Source organism: Brassica rapa, chromosome A02 (genome assembly GCF_000309985.2).
Source record: "Brassica rapa cultivar Chiifu-401-42 chromosome A02, CAAS_Brap_v3.01, whole genome shotgun sequence".
NCBI classification, from domain to species: domain Eukaryota; kingdom Viridiplantae; phylum Streptophyta; class Magnoliopsida; order Brassicales; family Brassicaceae; genus Brassica; species Brassica rapa.
Genome location: NC_024796.2, coordinates 380,617 through 402,388, shown reverse-complemented (window position 1 = coordinate 402,388; position 21,772 = coordinate 380,617). Strand labels below are relative to the sequence as shown.

The 21,772-nt window shown below is 37.5% G+C and overlaps 8 protein-coding genes across 11 annotated transcripts; 7 read left to right on the top strand and 1 right to left on the bottom strand.

The window, feature by feature from the left end:
• The first annotated feature begins 46 nt into the window (after nt 1-46).
• On the top strand, nt 47-3,027 carry LOC103850471 (importin subunit alpha-9). The gene is made up of 11 exons (XM_009127229.3): nt 47-292; nt 458-683; nt 754-907; nt 980-1,082; nt 1,164-1,348; nt 1,444-1,523; nt 1,668-1,818; nt 1,977-2,058; nt 2,124-2,182; nt 2,263-2,571; nt 2,645-3,027. The coding sequence occupies exons 1-11, from the start codon at nt 91-93 to the stop codon at nt 2,807-2,809; spliced, it is 1,716 nt and encodes a 571-aa protein (XP_009125477.2). The 5' UTR covers nt 47-90; the 3' UTR covers nt 2,810-3,027.
• Nucleotides 3,028-3,091: 64 nt separating this feature from the next.
• LOC103850470 lies at nt 3,092-17,647 on the top strand. Of its 2 annotated transcripts, none has more exons than XM_033283907.1 (6): nt 3,092-3,212; nt 3,471-3,540; nt 3,638-3,784; nt 3,883-3,956; nt 4,040-4,176; nt 17,634-17,647. In XM_033283907.1, the coding sequence occupies exons 2-5, from the start codon at nt 3,490-3,492 to the stop codon at nt 4,173-4,175; spliced, it is 408 nt and encodes a 135-aa protein (XP_033139798.1). In that variant the 5' UTR covers nt 3,092-3,212; nt 3,471-3,489; the 3' UTR covers nt 4,176; nt 17,634-17,647. The 2 variants fall into 2 exon arrangements, with proteins under 2 accessions (XP_033139798.1, XP_009125476.1); XM_009127228.3 differs by lacking the exon at nt 17,634-17,647 and adding an exon at nt 5,484-6,152.
• On the top strand, nt 6,266-8,693 carry LOC103850469 (protein IQ-DOMAIN 1). 2 transcript variants are annotated; one of them, XM_009127227.3, is made up of 6 exons: nt 6,266-6,520; nt 6,740-6,816; nt 6,909-7,226; nt 7,349-7,570; nt 7,662-7,781; nt 7,879-8,693. In XM_009127227.3, the coding sequence occupies exons 2-6, from the start codon at nt 6,757-6,759 to the stop codon at nt 8,491-8,493; spliced, it is 1,335 nt and encodes a 444-aa protein (XP_009125475.2). In that variant the 5' UTR covers nt 6,266-6,520; nt 6,740-6,756; the 3' UTR covers nt 8,494-8,693. The 2 variants fall into 2 exon arrangements, with proteins under 2 accessions (XP_009125475.2, XP_009125473.2); XM_009127225.3 differs by having other exon boundaries at nt 6,268-6,520; nt 6,906-7,226.
• Nucleotides 8,897-21,656, top strand: LOC103850468 (mitochondrial import inner membrane translocase subunit TIM14-3). 2 transcript variants are annotated; one of them, XM_033283908.1, is made up of 4 exons: nt 8,946-9,458; nt 9,715-9,874; nt 20,624-20,627; nt 21,647-21,656. In XM_033283908.1, the coding sequence occupies exons 1-2, from the start codon at nt 9,256-9,258 to the stop codon at nt 9,869-9,871; spliced, it is 360 nt and encodes a 119-aa protein (XP_033139799.1). In that variant the 5' UTR covers nt 8,946-9,255; the 3' UTR covers nt 9,872-9,874; nt 20,624-20,627; nt 21,647-21,656. The 2 variants fall into 2 exon arrangements, with proteins under 2 accessions (XP_009125471.1, XP_033139799.1); XM_009127223.3 differs by lacking the exons at nt 20,624-20,627; nt 21,647-21,656 and having other exon boundaries at nt 8,897-9,178; nt 9,280-9,458; nt 9,715-10,038.
• Nucleotides 10,148-11,352, top strand: LOC103850467 (40S ribosomal protein S23-2). Its single transcript, XM_009127222.3, has 4 exons — nt 10,148-10,351; nt 10,594-10,749; nt 10,825-10,951; nt 11,049-11,352. The coding sequence occupies exons 1-4, from the start codon at nt 10,347-10,349 to the stop codon at nt 11,187-11,189; spliced, it is 429 nt and encodes a 142-aa protein (XP_009125470.1). The 5' UTR covers nt 10,148-10,346; the 3' UTR covers nt 11,190-11,352.
• Nucleotides 11,404-13,070, bottom strand: LOC103850466. The gene is made up of 3 exons (XM_018656987.2): nt 13,013-13,070; nt 12,088-12,926; nt 11,404-12,030 (listed from the first exon to the last, which is right to left on the bottom strand). Exons 2-3 carry the CDS (start codon nt 12,913-12,915, stop codon nt 11,533-11,535), a joined length of 1,326 nt encoding a protein of 441 aa, XP_018512503.1. The 5' UTR covers nt 12,916-12,926; nt 13,013-13,070; the 3' UTR covers nt 11,404-11,532.
• On the top strand, nt 14,560-16,474 carry LOC103850465. Its single transcript, XM_033283901.1, has 3 exons — nt 14,560-14,668; nt 14,784-15,319; nt 15,670-16,474. Exons 2-3 carry the CDS (start codon nt 14,849-14,851, stop codon nt 16,279-16,281), a joined length of 1,083 nt encoding a protein of 360 aa, XP_033139792.1. The 5' UTR covers nt 14,560-14,668; nt 14,784-14,848; the 3' UTR covers nt 16,282-16,474.
• Nucleotides 18,815-20,864, top strand: LOC103850464. Its single transcript, XM_009127219.3, has 2 exons — nt 18,815-19,640; nt 20,082-20,864. The coding sequence occupies exons 1-2, from the start codon at nt 19,170-19,172 to the stop codon at nt 20,688-20,690; spliced, it is 1,080 nt and encodes a 359-aa protein (XP_009125467.2). The 5' UTR covers nt 18,815-19,169; the 3' UTR covers nt 20,691-20,864.
• Nucleotides 21,657-21,772: the final 116 nt, after the last annotated feature.

The window sequence follows — 21,772 nt, the reverse complement described above, 5'->3', positions numbered from 1 at the left end:
TTAAAACTACTAGGGACTTAAAGAAAAATACAAGTCGGCGAAAGCTCCGTGTTTCTTTTTCGGGTTTCATGGGCGGGCGGGCGCGAGGGAATGGATCCAAATTATCCAACTCGTCGTTATTTTTTATTTGCCGGAAAAAAAAATCGTAAAAACCTTTCTGGTGCTTCGGAATCAAATATCTCCGATGCGATTCTGAATCAAACCTACTTGAAAAAACGAACTAAGCTCCGGCGTCTCCAAATGGCAGATGATGGCTCCGCGTCTAATCGAAGAGACCCGATTAAGTCCTCAGGTGATTATTTTCATTCTCTCCGTCTTCTGTTCCACCGTGAGTTTGATTTGGCAGATGATAGCTTTTCTAAGGGTGTTAGATAGGGGAAAGAGTGTTCTTGCTTGCTTCCCGAGAATTATTAATATATGACGTGGATTTTGATTGTATTATATGACGGGTGTGTAGTTGGGAATGTTGCGGGACAAAGAAGGCGGCAACAAGCTGTTACGGTGGCCAAGGAAAGAAGAGAGTTACTGGTTCGGGCTAAGCGGCTTTGTAGGGTGGGTACTAACGGCGGTGATGATGAGGATGCTCGTGTTGAGAATGAAATGATGATTGATGAAGAGCAGCCAGTTCTGGAGGCTCAAACAGTTAAAGCCGTTGAAGAGCTCAAGTCTGCTGTTCAATCTCAGTAAGTGATTCCTGTCAACTTAGTAGAACCATAACGCCTAGGGATTGATCAAGTTTATCGTTCTTTTCAGGGGAAAAGGTGCAATGCAGAAGAGGGTGACTGCTCTTAGAGAACTCAGGCGTTTACTGTCGAAATCAGAGTTCCCTCCTATTGATGCTGCGCTCACCGCTGGTGCAGTACCTTTGCTTGTGCAGTGTCTTTCATTCGGCTCTCCTGATGAACAGGTTTCTAACATTCAGTTTGAGATTGTTCCAAGTAGGTTTGTGATCTTTGATCTCACTTATTCCTAATTACAGTTACTTGAGTCAGCTTGGTGTCTAACTAACATCGCTGCTGGAAAACCTGAAGAAACAAAAGCTCTACTGCCTGCACTGCCTTTGCTCATTGCTCACCTTGGAGGTTTGTATTGACCAACTAAGTCTGTTTTCATTGCTCTTCTCTTTTTGTTGGATCAAATTTCTTATGCTTTTTAATATTCAGAAAAGAGCTCTGCGCCGGTGGCTGAGCAGTGTGCTTGGGCAATTGGTAACGTTGCGGGTGAAGGAGAAGAGTTGAGAAATGTACTTTTGTCTCAAGGCGCTTTGCCACCTCTAGCACGTATGATTTTTCCTGACAAGGGCTCAACTGTAAGAACAGCTGCATGGGCATTGTCAAATCTCATTAAGGTGTGAAAAAGTCTGGGACTATTTTTTTATCACATTGGGTTATGATTACAAATCCATGGGTACACAGTGATGTCACTAACTATGCATTAATATAGGGACCTGAATCAAAAGCAGCAGCGCAGCTTGTCAGAGTCGATGGGATAGTTGACGCAATTCTCCGACACTTGAAAAAAACGTGAGCAAAGTTTCATCTCTCTTATTGCAGCAAGTGCTTAGCTTGTTTGATTTCTGGTTCTCATTAATTACTGAGCTGTATACTTCTAAGTGTTCATCATTGGTGGATAATTTTATCAAAATGTTATTCGATTGTTTGATTCAGGGATGAAGAGATTGCCACGGAAATTGCTTGGATCGTTGTTTATCTTTCTGCCCTCTCAGATATCGCTACAAGTATGCTTTTGAAGGGAGGCATTCTTCAGCTACTTGTCGAAAGATTAGCAACTTCAAACAGTCTACAACTTCTCATCCCGGTAACTTTCCGACAGACCTAATTGTTCCAAAAGAAATAGGATTCTAGTTAGTATTTAGTTCACGTATTAGCATATGATTGATTAAAAACAGGATACTAATGCTTTTTTTATTCAAATGCTGCATTTTGGATTCTTTATAAACTTGAGTTTGAATTCAGGTTCTACGAAGTTTAGGCAACTTTGTCTCTGTTGATCCCAAAGCAATGTTAACCATCCTTGTCGGTGGACAGAACACTGAAGGTTAGTATCGGTGGATACAATCATTTATCTTGTTCAGTATACTGACATTCCGGATCAAATTTCAGAAAACGTCATTAATGTGCTTGCGAAGTGCTTAAGAAGCGAACACCGCGTCTTGAAGAAGGTCAGTATCTCATGCCCACCTCGTATTCCTCTGTTATCTGAAGATTTCCGTTTCTTCATCACTGAACTCAGTTTTTGTAGGAAGCTGCGTGGGTGTTATCTAATATAGCTGCGGGATCTATTGAACACAAGAGAATGATACACTCATCTGAAGCAATGCCGTTGCTGCTACGGCTTCTCTCGACATCACCCTTTGATATAAAGAAAGAAGTTGCCTATGTCTTGGGAAATCTATGTGTAGAATCTGCAGAAGGAGGAGACGCAAGACCAAGGATAATTCAAGAGCACTTAGTCTCCATTGTCAGTGGCGGTTGCCTCCGGGGTTTTATTGACCTGGTCAGATCTCCTGATATAGAAGCTGCTAGGCTTGGTCTTCAATTCATTGAACTGGTAAGCAGCTAACTAAATGGGTCTTAAAAGCTCAGTCATTTTGGATCCTGAACTATGGGTTTTGATTGGTTAGGTTTTACGAGGAATGCCAAACGGAGAAGGTCCGAAGCTTGTGGAAGGAGAAGACGGGATAGATGCAATGGAGAGGTTCCAGTTCCATGAAAACGAAGAGCTGAGAGTCATGGCAAACAGTCTTGTGGATAAGTACTTTGGTGAAGATTATGGAATCGATGAATGAAGTCGTCTCAGAGTTTAAATCATGTGGGATGATGGAATCAAAGGAAACCAGTCATCGTAGCTTTTGCTTGTAACGAAAGAAAGTGTGAAAGAGAGTTTTGACATTTATTTAGGGGTTGGTTGTTGTTGTAACTTGTAATACAGTTGTCTCACAAGTGATTTTTGCATTAGTCAGTGTTACAAGGAGGAGGCCAGAGTAAATGCTTCCTCGTAATCATCCATCCACTAATGACGTTTACTTAATCTGGAAGAGGTCGTTTAAAATATTAATCGAAATATATTAAAAAACTCTTTATTTAAATGCGTTCCTTGGCCGTCACTCAGCTACTTCCCCAGTCTCCACACTCGCTCGCTCTTTCATCTTCTCTCAAGTTCCTTCCGAGCAATCCTTCCTTCATCGTCGCGTAAGTTTTCCTCTGTATTAATCCTTTCCGAAGATCTAGATCTAGCTGCTTCCTTTGTACTGTAGAAGAATCTAGCTGATCGGGATGTAATCAATCGTGTACGGTTTCGTATTGCGAATCCAAAATCACTTGCGATGCTTTACTTAACGAACGTCGCTTAGAATCACTAATCGAAATCTGATCGGGAAGTGTAACAGTGCGTTTTTGCATCGGAAATTCGAAATTTGTGAGAATCGTCGTTCCCAACTTTTAATGCAGGTTTAGATAATCGCTGAAAATGGAAGAGGAAGCAGGAAACGGAGGATCTCGGAAACGCATGAAGCCTTCTGTATGTTTCCTATCTTCCATTGATCTTGCGATGATGATGATGATGATCTGTAGTAGTGGATTAGATTTTTTTTAAGTTTTGGCCTGGACTTTGATAGGATGAAGAGGAAAAAGGAGATTCGATTAATAGAATGGGGCTGGATGCAGTTGAGAATGAAGAAACTGAGACGAAACTTGTTGCTTCTGATGAGATGGAGCTTAACATTGCTCAGATTCTCGATAAGATTGAGAGCTTCACTCAGACTGTAAGCTCTGATGAATAACAAACGCATTTTGATTTTAAGTTCAACAAGTAATTGAAATGTTCGTCACTGATGATTCTTCTCGTTTCGTGTTGTTGTAGGTTTCTAATCTGCTAGACACAGGGAAGACAATGTTCAAGGAGCTCAGTAACGAATTCGAGGAACGCATGATCATGTGAGATAACAGAAGACTCTATAATGTTTTATATGTGTAACATGATTGAGATGTTTACACACTCACATGACATATATGAACAGGATACACAAGGAGTATGTTGAGAAATGGCAGGAGGAGATCAAGGAATTGCGTTTGCTTGATGCATCGAACGAGGAGACTACTTCCCTCTTACACAACGCTCGCTTCCTGATTCAGAATCCTAACATTGAGCCTTGAGGTAAGGTAACCATCTAAACCCACAAAGGAAGTAGTACTATCAGTCATTACTAAGAACATATTACCTATCGCCTTGGAAATTTAGATTTGCAACGATTTAAAAGCTATATCATTTACTGAAGGAACACATAGAACAATCTTGCATGAACCTTCTCAAATAAAGCCAGAATCGTGTTTGTTTTTTTTGTTTTTTATGTAAGATTTTGAGATTAATATATAAGATGACGACTCTCCCAAACGGATAACTTCACCAAGGTTGTGGAGCCACCTATTCATATGAACTACCTACTCATGTGAATAAAATAAAATGTTCAGACGTTGAGTTATGACGACAAGACGTATTGTCGGGTCGTTACCAACTCTCTGGCTTATCTATTTACACGCTTAACGGCCCTGGTTATGCTTGCATGACCCACTGACTTAGATATAATGCCAAATCGATTTTCGGTTCGATGTAAAAATAGTCAGGGCCGTTACCCTCTTAATTCATTCGATTCATTAGCTACCAAACTTTTTTTTTGTCTAGCTGTTTAAAAGTAATAAGGTTTAAACATATAGTTTGTTGATATATAACACACTTGCTAAAATGCAAAGACCAAAAAAAAAAAATGGACCGACGGGGAAAGAGAGTTTCTAAGATCAAAGAAATAAGTTTCGTAAGAGAATTATTTCCTCTTTTCCCCGTAACAAAGATATTAGAAACTATAATTATCATTAGGTGAAATGTCATATCCCAACTTAACTACCAATTTTGGCGACACCTATTAATATTATAAATTACCAGAAGCATATCTTATGCATATATACACCCACTACCATATGATGGACGACAATAAATCATTTGATTAGTTGAAATTATTAAACTCCAACGTCTAATTCTCACTTATTTATATATGAAAACAGCTTTATTTTATTATATACTAAAAATTATGTTAACGGTAGACGCCACTTGGAGTGATGAGATATTATAAAATGCATTTTCGGTTTTGTTAATAACGAACTTAATAAGAAGACTTAATAAAAAAAAACTTAATAAAGAAGACTCATACAAGCTGGCCACTGATAAAGAAACCTGTTCGGGTTATTATCTCTAAAAAGTCAATGATTTAGGCAGGTAATACTTAATTCATTAGACAAATTTAAATAATATTTCAATCATCCTAGTTCATCGTATGTCAATATATATGGTATATCCGAGATATAATGAAAATATATAGTTGACCAAAAAATGAAAAGAATATAATAAAATTTGCTAAATGGCTTTTGATGTGTATATGTTGGTAAATATGTATTGTTGCATGAATGTAGGTATTATGTGACAAATATTTCACTGAAAAATTTACTTAGAAGTGTGGAGGATCTGACCATAAAACAGGATATGGTGAACAAATGAACAATGTTCGAATTATTATCATGATTTATCAAATCCCGAATCAAATATACGTTATATAATGGTTTATTAGAGCATATTTAAAATGATTAAAGGCTGTATCATTGGTGGATATTTTTGTTCACATGTTTTGTCGGTTCTACTTTACTTGTTTAAGATAAACGATGATATAACAAGAAAACGGTGGTTGTTCGACAAAAAAAAATTTATATTCCGACGAAAAGATAGGAAGGTGTTAATACTTTAACTTTTACCCCACACAAAAGACGAATAAAAACTTTCAACCATTTCGCTTATTAGCCTTTTTAGCTCAAGTAGAGGAGGACCAATCGTACTGGGGTGAAGCTATTAATAATTTAAATCTCAGATGGCCACAAATGACCCATATCTAGATAAACTTTAATTTATTACAAGTCGTTTCTCTCTGTTAAATTTCATTAAATATCGTTTCAGTTTAAGGTAAATAAAAAGTGATCACAGGAAATGTTAACAAAATCGAGAAGTTAATGAAACGTAAAGAATCAAACTTATCATTAGCTTTTTGATTCCATAAACTAATCAAATTACCACAACAAGTTTTCTATATATAAAAAAAAAGTAAAAAGAGTAATGAATGACCAAGAAGGTAAAAGAAAAGGCAAGTGGGGCCCAAAAGAGCGGCCCAATAAGTGGGTTCACGCAGAAACACACACACCGTCACAAATACTCTACTCACAGCTTTGAATCCATCTGTCTCCTCTTCTCTCTCTCTTGGCAATAATGAGAATGTGAAGAAGAGAAGAGAAGATATCTTGGCACCTCAGCAAAGATCCAAACTCACCCGATTCTCTATACTACGCCTTTTCGTCTTCTTCTTCTCCTCCGATAAGCGGTGGGTGGACTCTAGTGTTGTTCTACCTTGAAGACTTTTTTGTAGCTCTTCTTCTATCAGATCTGGTGCCACTGTCTACAGCAGGTACGATTCCTCCTTGTTCTTCATTCCTGAGCTGAATTGTTTAAGTTTCTTTGAAAATTTTAGCTCGTAGATCTGGCAATAATCACGATTCCTAGTGGCGTTTGGGTGAATATTGAATTTGTTGACTTAAAAGCTTATTTTAGAGATTTAGAGATGACTACTAGGTTCGGTTAAGTTTTTATTTGAAAATAATTTAAGTTTTATTTAATCTCTGTGAAGGATTTCACAGTGAAGAGATGGGGAAAAAAGCAAAGTGGTTTTCTAGTGTTAAGAAAGCTTTCAGCCCTGATTCTAAGGTATGAAACGTTTTGGACTTTATAAACTGTTGCGAGATTCATATATTCTCTCGTGTCTGTTGACATATTTGACGTTTGATGTTTTTCAGAAGTCAAAACGCAAGTCTCCGGAGAGTCCAAATGGTGTGATCTCTAACCCTCCTGACCAAGCCAGGCAATCTTCTCCTCCTGCTCCTCCTCCTCTTGAGGTGAGAGTAGCTGAAGTGATTGTTGAACGGAACATCAACCTTTCCCCTCCTTCGACAGATGCTGTGAATGCTACAACGTCTGATATTCATGTAGCTCCATCTTCATCTGCTCCTCCTGAGGTGGTGGTTCGTCCTCGTGCTGCTGCACCTACTCGGTTTGCTGGAAAGTCTAACGAAGAAGCTGCTGCTATCTTGATTCAGACTGTATTCAGAGGCTATTTGGTATGTTTTTGCTTATACAATTCCACTCTTGAACCGCCTGGATTCGTCGGGATGTTTTACTGTTCCATTGATTGAGTTTTATTTTTGAGGAGTATATAACGTTGTCTTGTGTAATAATACAGGCAAAAAGAGCACTCCGGGCAATGAGGGGTTTGGTCAGGCTCAGGTTACTGATGGAAGGATCTGTTGTTAAACGCCAAGCTGCAAACACTTTAAAATGTATGCAGACTCTCTCGCGTGTGCAGTCACAGATCCGAGCTAGGAGAATCAGAATGTCTGAAGAGAATCAGGCTCGCCAGAAACAACTCCTTCAGAAGCATGCCAAAGAGCTTGCTGGCTTGAAGGTCTCTCTACTTACTCGTCTCTTCTTTTCTATCTGAAAATGGGAAACTTTATGCTAATAGATTTTGTTTTTTTTTCATTTGCTGCTCTCAGAACGGGGACAACTGGGATGATAGCATTCAATCAAAGGAAAAAGTTGAAGCCAAGTTGCTGAGCAAGTACGAGGCGACGATGAGAAGGGAAAGGGCATTGGCTTATGCATACACTCATCAGGTAATCTCATCAATATAGCAATTAAAAAGTGAACACATAACATTAGAGTTTGAAACTGTCTTCGTTTAAATGATGTGCTGTTGATCATATGTTGCAGCAAAACTGGAAGAACAATTCTAAATCAGGAAACCCAATGTTCATGGATCCGAGCAATCCGACATGGGGTTGGAGCTGGTTAGAGAGATGGATGGCTGGTCGGCCCTTAGACAACAGTTCCGAACAAAACAACGACAACGCTGCCTCAAAACCTATAACCCGCAACAACTCAACTCAACCAAACACACCATCATCCGCAAGAGCTGGCGGCGGCACTCCAAGAAACAAAAACAGTTTCTTCTCTCCTCCAACTCCCTCGAGGCTAAACCAATCCTCCCGAAAATCCAACGACGACGACGCCAAGAGCACGATCTCGGTCCTATCCGAGAGGAACCGTAGACACAGCATCGCTGGCTCATCGGTGAGAGACGACGAGAGCCTCGCCGGCTCGCAGACTCTCCCGAGCTATATGGTTCCGACTAAATCAGCTAGAGCCAGGGTCAACAAGCCGCAGAGCCCATCGAGCGGTGGTACCACGCAGGAGAACGATGGCTTTACGGCTAAGAAACGCCTCTCTTATCCGGCTTCGCCTGCGTTGCCTAAACCACGGCGGTTCTCAGCTCCGCCTAAGGTGGAGGGTGGCGGTGTCACTGTCACGAACGGAGGAGGAAGCTGAGGTAATTTATTATTGTCTTTTTAAAAGAAAATATTTATGATTCCACTCTTTATGTATCTGTCGGAAATGGTTGTATGTTTGTTATACGTTCACTTTCAGTTTGGTAATTCATTTGTGCAGAGTGTAAACGCGTGTCATTTATTTTCTTATACTACAATAAATTTCATTATTCGACTTATATAACTATAAGGTTACCTTTTCAATTCATGTTGTTTGTTTGTTTTGTTGAATTTTTGAGATTTATTTATATTGTATAAGCGTAATCTTAATTAATAGTAGTATACTTTTATATTAGTGTTAGTCGTAAATAATCAAATCCAAAATTTCATAAAAACATTTGTAGTTAAGGTTATTTGACTGACGACATAGGAAAAAATGACATCAATTGACGAATCCTCTGATAGAGGAAGAAGGTATTTGACTTTGATTCACACCTAACCGACCTGATTAAAAAAATTGGAAATATTCACATAACCGACTTCTTCCCCACGCAAACAAGTACTAAAATTAAGACAAAAGAGGCAAAGACCTTTTTGTTCTGTTTTTTTTTTCTTTTCATCGTGTTTCTATTGAAGAACCCTAAACCCATCGGCTTTCCAAATTTTGATAGAGATAATCTTCAATTGAAGAAAAGTATCGTTCGTTTAATCCGATTTTGTATCTGCTTAACAACTTGAAAAAAATGGTAAGTCCTTGCTATACTTGTTCTCTTTTATTCCAAAGCGACGTGGGTTCCTTTGTTGGGTATCTGACGTTTTGCATATGTACTTGTGGTTACAACAACAGGCTACGCCAATGGTTGCAGGTGCTGCTGTAGCTGCAGCTGCTCTAGCTGGTAGATATGGTATAATTGCTTGGCACGCCTTCAAGGCCAGGCCATCCATCCCTAGAATTCGCAGGTTTTATGAAGGTGGTTTCCAAGCTTCCATGACACGTCGAGAAGCTGCTCTCATTCTTGGAGTTAGGTCTGTCCTTAATCCTCCTCCTTCATCTTCTTTATTTTTTTTTGCTCCTTAAACTGATATGGTCTTGTGATTTCATCAAGGCTAATACTAGCTAGAGTTAGGTGTGAATAACCCTTTTCTGCTCTTTGAGTTTATGCTTTGTAGTTTAAAACATTCGATTTAGTAGACTTTGATAAGTCATTCAAGGCCCTTGAGATTAAACCAACCTTGTATTTGCTCTCCTAATAGTGTGTGGTGTTTTTTACAATAATAACAGGGAGAGAGTTGTGGCGGAGAAGGTGAAAGAAGCTCACAGGAGAGTGATGGTAGCAAACCACCCTGACGCTGGAGGTAGTCATTATCTCGCTTCCAAGATCAATGAAGCCAAAGATATGATGCTTGGCAAATCCAATAACTCTGGCTCTGCTTTTTGATTCTCATATGAGAGAGTTTATTACAAACAAAACCTAATGAAACTACTCTCTTTTCATCTGGTTTTGTGCTCTACCATTTCTTGTTTGTATATCATTATTATGTACCAAAGAAACATGTGATTATGTGTTTTTTCACACATCGAGAAATTGATAACAGACCCAAAGAATGTTAAATTTCATCTAAAATAAAATTTATGTCTGGGAAGGATGATTCTCAATCAAATATCTTTTCTTGCGACCATATATATATGTACCGTGTCCGTTTCAGACAACCAGCATCTTAAAGTCCAAGATGTAATGGGCCGAGTATGTATCAATGGGCTGAGGTATCGCGCATATCCCTTACATATATATTAAGAGTCACTTAGCTTCACTAGGCTTAGGGTTTTCGCAGCCGCTTTAAAAGTACCTCCTCTTCCTTGCAGAGCTCTTTGCTGTTGATCCTCTCTCTCTCTCTCTCCTTCCATCGACAAACATGGGGTACGTTTCACCTCTCTTAGCTTCTTCCTCTTCTGTTTCTATTCAGCTTGATTTTCTTGTTTTTTTACGCTCTTATGAGTATATTAGAGTCCATTTTTATAGATGTTATCTCTGTGATGAACTTAATTATTGTCTTATGATCTCTAAGTTGAATTAGTTACACATTTGAGATCAAATGCTCATTAATTGTGGGACCTTATCAAATGAAAGCTTGGTAAATATTTGTGATGATGTGTTGGCAGTAAGACAAGAGGTATGGGAGCTGGGCGCAAGCTCAAAAGGCTTAGGATTAATCAGAGGTGGGCTGACAAGCAGTACAAGAAGTCCCATCAGGGCAACGAGTGGAAGAAGCCTTTTGCTGGTTCTTCCCACGCCAAAGGAATCGTTCTTGAGAAAATGTAAGTCCATTATAAAACATTAATTTGAGTTTATAGTATATATAGCTGATGATTAAAATGTGTTTGATTGTGCAGTGGTATTGAAGCTAAGCAGCCTAACTCTGCTATCCGTAAGTGTGCTAGAGTTCAGCTCATCAAGAACGGGAAGAAGATTGCAGCTTTTGTCCCCAACGATGGTTGCTTGAACTACATTGAGGAAAATGTAATGTCTCTTCTAATCTTGTAACCAAATCATTTTAACATTTTGATTAGCTTCTGTCGGAATATTGAATCTTTTATTCTGTTACTGTTGTGAGCAGGACGAGGTGTTGATCGCTGGGTTTGGTCGTAAGGGTCATGCTGTGGGAGATATTCCCGGAGTCAGGTTCAAGGTCGTCAAGGTTTCTGGTGTCTCACTTTTGGCCCTATTCAAGGAGAAGAAGGAGAAGCCAAGATCTTAATCAATGCCGCAAAGCTTTTGAGTTTGATGTTATAATCACTTTTTGCTAGTTCAGTTTTTTTTTAAAATACTCTCTTCTGTTCTAATGGTGTGTTAAAACATTTTCTTAATGAATCTTTGAGTTCAGCTTCCGTTCTTATATATTATATTTGGTTTTTGAATCACTTATTCTATGTCTTACCGCTTAGTCCATCTGCTTAATTTGCTTTGAAGCCTTAAGATTGACCGTTTAGTTTATCAAGTTTCTCGTTTCATTACAAAAAAGTTAGCTTTGTCCTAAACTTAATAAACCACTAAACTTTGACGCTAAACAGTTGTTGCCTACAATGTGTTTCACTGGGTTATTATATCATATTGCTCTCTTTAGCTTTGGGGCCAACGTACTTGAGGCTGTAACTCAGAAGAGAAGGTCCAAAGATGCTGTACTTCCCTGAGCTGCTGAAGGCAGTCTCTGCGTCTTCGCCTCTTCTGAACACCACTCGAGCTTTCTTTCCTTTCTTCATGACTCGAGTCTCTGATTCTCTGAGGGGACCGTAACGGTTGAATATGCTGTTCAGCTTCTCTTCGGATGGAACGGAACCTGAACTAGCAAACTTGAGGATCAATGCATTGGGTGCTGCTGATGAATCTCCTGAACAGTCTTTGACACCGGTTTGCTCTTTGGAGCCTGACTCAGGCTGCTCTGAAGATTCTTTCACATCACTAGGAATACTCGCCTTCTCCGAGTCTTGGTTGAGGTTACTGCAACACGTTTCCTCTATAAACTTCTCAAAATCTTCATAATTTGAGTGCTCCAAGTTGAGTGGTTGAGGTGTTCTCTTTAGGCTTAGTGTATGAGTCATCATCTCGCTTTCCATTCTCAAAGGGATAGCTCCCATTAAAAAACATGGTTCAGTCACCTTCTTGATCTTTTTCTCAGGCTTACCTGATTCCAAAGACTCAACCTTACGCTTCTTCCCAACGCGTTTGTCTGCAATACAATCTGACAAAGTCTTCTCTTCTCTCTTTGCATCAGACACATCCTTAAGAAACGTTTCATACATAGGAAAGTTAATACAGCTTCTCCACTGCTGAAACGCAAATAACCGAGCTCGGTTACTCACAAACACCAGCTCATCACTCTCATCATACCTCGGAAAGCAAGCTAAACGCTTCATATACTCAACAACCTTCGCAGGTTCGAAAAGGCCAGCGCTCGACACCTCATCTCCACCGTATCTCACCCTTGACTCCTCTCTAATCCCAGCGTTCATCACCCTCTGAGTCTCGACTCTCTCATAAGCTTCCTCAGTGACACAACCGCAAGACAAACCGCACTCCACTCTCCTCGAAACCTCTTCCAAAGCGCAACCAACAGCGTTACGAAACTCAGGAGAGTCGCTCTGCTCCGCCATCTGCGAGAAATGGCGATGGAAAGGCTTGATTTTGGATGCGTCGTTCCAAGCGAAACTGCAGTCTCCGAAGTAGGCGACCAAGAAAGCTCCTTTCTTGAAGTGCTTCTTGGCCTTTTTGGACGCAACGGATGAGTCGAGAAAGACCTGGCCAGGCCACCATGGAAAGCTGCTCACTTTGCCCCAAACCAAATCTGAATCAGTAGATACCTTCTTCAGACTCTCAAGTTTCGATCTTTGCGAGTCTGCATCTATACCTGTGCTCTCACTTTCGGAATCAGACTCTCCGCTCTCGAAAGTCGACGCATTGACGTCAGCTTCTGAGTCCGTTGACATTACGATTAACCTTAGGAAACAGAGAGGAAGTCAGCACAAATTTGAAATAAACAGAAGAAGAGTGGAAAGAGAGTGAAAAAATTAAAAGCGAGCAGACCTCCGGTGACGGTGACGGCGAGAGTTCTCCGGCGATGAGAGTGAAGACGTCTCCTGAAATGAAATGAGAGTTCAGCTTTTTTTTATTAGCGAAAGGCCACGTGGCACAGTTCAGTTAATGGGCCTGAATTCTTAACACTTAATTACTGGGCCGAGTTAAGTCTCATAAAATATGTGTTTTTGTTTTGTAGATAAAAGGTTCTTGTGGGCTATTGACTACAAATAACTCTAAAATCAAAGCAATATGTATGTTCCAAAATAAATTTTTGACTTATTTTGTGTGAATAATTAGTTTAAATTATCTAATATAAATTGACGATAAGTATTAACATATTTACCAAAAATTTATATTTTACCGCCATATTTTCGTGAATTTTTAGGGGTTTTGTGGGAGTATTATTGACTTCGAATAACTCTAAAAATATAATATTGGACTTTTTTTTTTAATGTTATAATATTGGACTTATTATTATTTTTTTGTGAAAATTGGTTGTAATCATCAGTTATATATTTGATTGGCATATTGTCGTGAAATATAAAATTAGGTACTTACAAGGTAAAATTCCATCACACAGATTCTTTTGTTAATTAGCAGCTTGAAGTTAGCAAATTTGGTTTGACTTCAAAAAAACATTAAGAAGAGTACACTAGTCTAAGTATGTGAGTAAAATCTACAACATGCAACCAGCTGCTGCGGCAACAACTAATCCGGGACTCACTGTTGCAGAACGGTGAAAGATTACATAACAAGTGAGAATCAATGCTATGGTTCTTAGAGACATAGTGAGTATTCTTGTTTGGAACCAGAGTTGCTAGAAATAATTTTGCTCACAGCTGAGACCTTGTTGCTGTTGTGAGAAAGTGTTTAAACCACCTCTAGCAGATCGTGCCAAGAGTAATATGCAATGGCTAACAATGTCGCGATTGCATGTGCTGAAGGACAATGTGAGGATTTATTGCATGTACAAAATTACTCTGCGTACACGGAAACCATGTGTTTAATTTATGAGGTTCAAATTCAAGCGGGGCAGTCTCACAATAACACAAATTGTTAGGTGGACGTTGAGCACTATTTTTCTTATGGAAGTGTCTACATTGTGAACAATTATGATACGATAATGACTGCTTGCATGATTGGTTCTTAGACCTTAGTTAACTATATAAACCTACTTAATTACTATACATTAACGATATCTAAAAACTTAATTGTTAAGTACAAATTAGTCATTTTCTATCTTATCATTATGTTTTTGTGTGGATCGAACATCTTTTTGAAGCACATGAAGTCCGAGGCGTGCGTGAAAAGTTAAGAAATTATAATTAAAAAAAAATGTGTGTCGGCTAAACTATGCAGAGCAAATAAGTATACTGTTAACGTATTAATAGTGTTACGTAATTATGTGCTGGTTTTTTTTTTTTTGCTAACATTTATGTGCTATAGTCGTATTGAATACCAGAGGTCCATTAATTAGTTGCATGTTTACAACCATATTTATGGTTTGATAAATTAAATGTTACTACTAGTAGTTTACTTTACTGCCCCAACAGTGCATCTTGACTAAGGTCAATGATACACATTGAAACCCAGAAGAAGAAAGTGAATAAAGTAAAACATGTAGACAGTTTCAATTAATGCAAGTCGTCTCAAATTAAATAAGTATGTATTTCTCTTTACAATATTCATCTTACCGTTGGTTTTCAACTTCCTTGATGAAATGTAATTAAAACACATCTCTTATAGTTTCTTTTTTAATTTGTTTTATAATCGTTAGCAACTTTATGTTCCTATAAGTGGGTAGAAACGATCTAAAGCAACCTTCACAAACTAGAGGCAAACATGGAAACCACAGTCTCCAAATCAATGATCGCCGGAGTACAGAGCGTCATGCCGGTGGAAGTCACACAACACCGTGAAGTCCGCCCCATATCCGTCGGAGATCCCGTCGGAGCTGGAATTTTCCGGCGAACACTAAACATAGTTACGTATTACAAGGACGCGGGTGCTAGTGGTGAGAGAGGGTGGTTAGTCGCCGGGTGGATAAAGGAGTCGTTAGGGAGAGCCTTGACGGAGCAGCCGATGCTTTGTGGCAGACTGCGGCGGAGGAGGACGACGAAGGGAGAGGAAGATGGTTTGGAGGTGGTGGCCAACGACAGTGGCGTTAGGATGGTTGAGGCGATATTTCCGGCGAGTTTGCCGGAATTTTTTGAAATGGTGAAAAGAGACAAGAGCAGAGCTGAAGCAGAGACTGTCTTCTGGAGAGACATTGATGAAGTTGATCCTCAGTTCTGCCCACTGTTCTATGTTCAGGTAACCAATCTTTAAATCTTCTCTTTCTTTTTGTAGATATAGAAAGAAATAAATATATTTGTCTATTTATTTTAATTAACTGAAAACAATTTACAATCAATATTGTAGTTTTTGGCAACAAAATCAATTAGAATTTGTTTGTATATATTAAAACTAAGATTCTTGGACTTGCAAAGTTTTTGCATAATTAGATATTGTTTTAATATAACTTTTTTTTTGGGTCAAAATTGTTTTTATATAACTATGGTCATGAGTTCTTATATAAATATGGCCATGAGCGCTGACAAAAGAAAGAGAGTGTTTATATAATATTTGAGTTTTTCTTTTATATTTGTAAATATGGTTGATAGGTGACTAATTTTGAGAGTGGTGGATACTCAATTGGGATAAGCTGCAGCATCCTAATAGCTGATCTCCTCCTTGAGACGAATTTTTTAACCAAATGGGCTAAAATCCAAAGCTCTTTAGCTCATTCAAAGACCACACTCAAACCAATCTTCTACCTCCCACCAGCCAAAAGAAACAACTTCCTCAATGAACTTCCTAGGTCAGCCTCGGTTCTCGACCGCAGTGAACCCCTTCTTTTCCAGGCCAAAACATGCTCGAAAATATCACCAGCATGTATGAAAAAAACCGTTCCAAACGGCCAAACAGCTAGTGCTGATGTATTCTTGTTCCACAAGGAAAAAGGCGGTGACGAAAACGGTAATAACACTACTGAACGTGAAGGTATGAAGGTAGAGATTCACACGGGACACCAAGTGATTAGCGATTGCGTTTGTGGTGGCGATTTGGAGGAGATAGATATTGGAGTACTTGATGTGAGTTTAGCGTTTGAAGACAAACTTGAAGGCAATTCATGTTGGGTTGGGTCTATCTCAAAAGGGGTTGTGTTTGTCGTCCCATCTACTTCCGGAGATACCAAATCTATTGTTGCATTGCCAAAAAAAGTTACTCATTAACATCAGAGGCATGACTCTTTATTTTTTATTGTATGGTTTCGAAATATTTGAATAATTGTTGTTTATTTTTAAGTAAGTCGAAGATACCACTAGCTATTATAATAAGGCTTTGAGTATTTGATTTGTGGTATCTTGTGAATGATATTTGAATTTCTGAATGTGTATCTTATCTTGCAAAACACTGATTGTTATTATTATTATTATTTTGACAACTTAACTTTATTAAATTAAATATAAGGGAAATACAAATTAAGGAATCAACCATGCATACATACATTGAAATATTGATAACATGGGTGTTGCCTTGCTCTTTTGGCTAGACAATCAGGAGCTTGATTCTTCTCTCTATACTCAAATGCCAACGAACATTCAGGTACCTTCGCCATCCAGTATCGGATATCATCAAGCATGTTACCTAACTCTATATATGGAAGGAGTCTGCATATTAATGATATTCACCAAGCTTTTACAATCAGTCTCGAACCAAACTCTTCGCAAACCTTTAGATCATACCAACTGTAATGCTGTCAACACTTGTTTATTTATATAAAAGTAACATAATCTTTAATATTTTATTATATTTGATGTAACCTGTTTGGCTAGAAGAAGAAAAGAAAAGGTCGCATTCATATGGAAAGTAGATAGACGAAACGACAAAGAACAAGTGGAAAAGGGGAAAGATGGAATGATTTAATGATTACGTAACTAAACGGAAATGACGTTGCAACCATTCTAATGAATACTGCTATAATGAGATAGGAACAACTCTAACGATATTTATCGCATGAACTTGTGGAGTATGCATGAAATGTACAAATCTATGGTTGGAGAAAACAGCCATGTGAAGTTGTGACTATCTATCACTTTCCTCATTACTTTTGGAAATTATTTATTTATATAAATATTATTTAAAAAAATAATGTACCCATCACGTCCAAAAGAAAAAAGTTTTTCTTTTTGTACTTCTACTGATTAAAGCCATGTGAAAGAAGAGCCTCCTCTTGTTGTCTTTTAAACAATCCACTCTTCTCTTCCCTCCTACCGCTTCTTAAGAGAGATGGAAAGAACCTTGTCCTTCAGTTATGGCATAAATCAGTTTCTCCTTCATATTTTCCTGCAATACACAGACAATTAAAAAAAGCAGAAACACAAGGAGAAACACGAGTAGGAATAACCTGAAAGCGTGTAATAACAAAAGGAATGATTTAAGAAAACCTAAAAATCTATAATGGAAAAAAGTAGCTAAAGAGAAAGCTACGTACTTTGTGAAATCCAGACCGAAACGCTTCCACTTGTTTTTGGATCCCTGTACACACTGTGGCATTGACAGTAACCTTTACATACTCCTCGAGGTAATTATCCAAATTTACCTATCCACAACAATGTGCAGGAACCAGGAAACTTAATTATAAGAAAGTGCCTTGTTCACAAAGCTGAAACTATTTACGTACCATATCATTAGCAAACTTGGGAGCGAGAACATAGTCCGTGTACGTGACCAAAAGCTACTACTAGAGTGGATTTTGAGATCCATCACTCTTAGACTTAGTACGTGATCAAAAGCTACTATTTGCATTTTACAAGCAAGCTGTTTTAGAATGGTGAAAGATTCCATGACTAGTGAGAATCAAAACAATGGTTTTGAGAGGCAGATTGTATATTCTTGGCCCGAAAAAAAATTGTTGGACATCCATTTATCTTGAGCACAGTTGAGACCTTGTTGTAGTTGCGAGAAAGTGTTGGAACCACCTAAAGCATCTCGCGCAAAGAGTAGTAAATTAATATGCAATTAATGACTAACAATGTCGCGATTGCTATGTGCTGGATGACATAATTAAGCGGTTATTGCTAATGTACTGAGGATTTATTGTGAGTATAAGTCAAAGCTTCGAATTTAGATTATAAGATAGCTACTGTGCGTACACACGTAAATGATAAATCATGTGTTTAATTTATGAGGTTCAAATTTAGCGGGGCAGTCTCACAATAACACAAATTGTGGGTGGACGCTGAACACTCTTTTTCTTATGGAAGTGTCTACATTGTGAACCATTATGATACGATACTGACTGCATGCATGTATTTTTTTTTAAACTGAACCTACTTAACGTACTACTAGACATTAACGTTATCTAAAAACTTATAGTAATGTTGTTAAGAACAAATTAGGCATTTTCTATCTTTTCATTATGTTTTTGCATGGATCGAACATCTTTCCGAAGCACGTGAAACCCGTGCGTACGTGAAATGTTAAGAATATGCAGTAAAGAATGTGTGCCGGCTATACTGATAAAATGCAGAATGCAGTGAGAACGTCACATTACCTAATCTTTAACACATGCACGACACATGGTCGAAAATTAAAGAACTAATGTGAAACTGGATGATAAAATAAGTATATGGTTAACATATTAATAGTGTTACATAATTACTCCCTCGACCATAATATAAGATGTTTTAGCTAAAACATTCCATCCTTATATTGAATACAATAGGTTTATTGCATGTTTACAACCATATATCGGTTTGATTAATTAAATGTTACTACTAGTCTAGTACTACTACTTTACTTTACTGCACTCAGCTGCTAATCTTGACTAAGTTCAATGACCATGTTTACTTTTTTAATCAAACTCAGAAGAAGAGAGGGATAGAGGAAACATTAGACAGTTTCAACTAATGAAAAAGTTGTCTCAAATTAAATGTCTTTTGCGATGTTCATCTTACCGTTGGTCCCGTTTTCAATAACGATGATGAAATATAATTAAAGCACGTTTCTTATAGCCTCTTCTTCATTTGTTTTTAATTTGTTTTTTAATCGTTAGTAACTTTATGTTCCTATAAGTAGCAGAGAACTCTAAAGCCAACTTCACAAACTATAGCCAAACATGGAAACCGTTGTCTCCAAATCAATGGTCGTCGCAGTACAGAGCGTCGTTCCGGTGGAAGTCACGCAACACCGTGAAGTTCGCTCCATATCCGTTGGAGATCCCGTTGGAGCTGGAATATTCCGGCGAACACTAAACATACTTACGTATTACAAGGATGCATGTGATAGTGGCGAGAGAGGGTGGTTAGTCGCCGGGTGGATAAAGGAGTCGTTAGGGAGAGCCTTGACTGAGCAGCCGATGATTTGTGGTAGACTGCGGCGGAGGAGGAGGACGACAGGAGAGGAAGATGGTCTGGAGGTGGTGGCCAACGACAGTGGCGTTAGGATGGTTGAGGCTAGGTTTCCAGCGAGTTTGCCGGAGTTTTTTGAAATGGTGAAGAAAGACAAACGCAGAGCTGAAGCAGAGACTATCTTCTGGAGAGACATTGATGAAGTTAATCCTCAGTTCTCTCCATTGTTCTATGTTCAGGTAACTAGTCTTTAACTATATTTTTTTAATTTTGTTGGGAATACAAACAAAATTCACATTGGAAGTTTAGACAAATAATATCTAGTATATGCAAACAAAGAACTCCAACTAATAAGAAGTCTTTTAAGAAAGAGCCCAAAAACCAAATCCATGCGGACTTTGCTTTCGGAAATTAGACAATACTAATCGAACATTGAAGAGTTGGGCATAGACTCTAAAACGTCCATCAAATTTAAAAACAAAGAAGAACTATCTTGTTTCTTTCTTTTTGGTATAGAGAACCTGTTACTTAAATTTATGTCAACTGAAATTAATTGAAATCAATATTGTAGGTTTTTCCAACAAAATTTATAGTGTAGTGAAAGTTGTTATTAAAACTAAGATTCAGGACGTGCAATATTTATGTTGTTTTTATTTTATATTTGTAAAATTTGTTGTTAGGTGACTAATTTTGAGAGTGGTGGATACTCAGTTGGGATAAGCTGCAGCATCCTAATAGCTGATCTCCTCCTTGAGACAGATTTCTTGACCAAATGGGCTCAAATCCAAATATCTTTGGCTCATTCAAAGACCACACTCACACCAATCTTCTGTCTCCCACCAGACATAAGAAACAATATCATCATTGAACTTCCTAGGTCAGCCTCGGTTCTTGACCGCAGTGAACCCTTTGTTTCCCGAGCCAAAACATGCTCAAAAATATTACCAGTCTGCATGAGAAAAGCAGTTAAAAACCGCGAAACCGCGAGTGTGGATGTATTCTTGTTCAACAAGGAACAAGTTGGTGACAAAAACAGTACTACTGAACGTGAAGGTGTTAAGGTAGAGATTCACACGAGACACCAAATGATTAGCGATTGCGACTGTGGTGGAAATTTGGAGGAAACAGATGTTGGAGTAGTACTTGATGTGAGTTTAGGGTTTGAGGACAAACTTGAAGGTAATTCATGTTGGGTTGGGTCTATCTCAAAAGGGGTTGTGATTGTCGTCCCATCTACTTTCGGAGATACCAAGTCTATTGTTGCATTGCCAAAAAATGTTACTCATTAATATCAGTGGCATTACACTTTGTTTTGAATGTATAGTTTTAAAAATGAAATAATTGTTGTTTATTTTAAAGCAAGTCGAAGATGCCACTATTATAATAAGGTTTTGAGTATTGATTTTGTGGTATCTTGTAAATGATATATTAATTTCTGAATATGTATTTTATCTTGAAAAACACTTGTTATTCATATATAAAAAGATTGATCAAAATAAATTCATATATAAAAAGAAACCATATTCTTTAATAGTTTTATTATATTTGATGTAACCTGTGTGGCTAGAAGAAGAAAAGAAAATGTCTTTTCCAAAAAAGAAAAGAAAAGGTCGCATTAATATGGAATAGATAGAGGAGACGACAAAGAACAAGTAGACAAGGTAAAGATGGAATGATTTAAAAATACCTAAAATGTCGTTGCAACGAGGGCATTTTATCATATTAAATTTAATTTCATTGGTTATTCCTTTTGATTCAAAAATTAGTAGACTAAATATTAAAAATTTATATCCGTTAAAACAGAATAAATCATAAATATTAAAAATTTTAGAATTGGATATCTCCACTCCATTCAAACGTTTGTACATATAGATCTATATCTACATTAAATATAAAATAATAATTATATAATTATTTTTTTAACATATAATTTTATTAATTTTATTTACAAACTTATAAAAGTTTTGAATTAAGGAAAGAATATAAAATATTAATAGAAACAAAAAAAATCTTATGTTTTAGGAAAAATAATAATTAAATTAAAAAAATACAAAACATATAGTTTTAGTGATTGATACTTTTTCTTTTATATTATGTAAAAAATACTTCTGAAAACAAATTGGTATAAACTGTTTTTAAAATTTACTTTTATTAAATAAAATAAATGAGATATTCATAAATATTAAAAAAAATTGAATGTCTGAAAGACTTAAATATTTATATTTTCTGAATCAAATCGAATCAGAATATCATATATAAAATACAAAGCAAATCACAAATATTAAAAATGATAGTAATATTTGTTCGGTGCCCACCCTATCAACCAACCATTCTAATGAATATTGCTATAATAATTAATAAAATATGATAA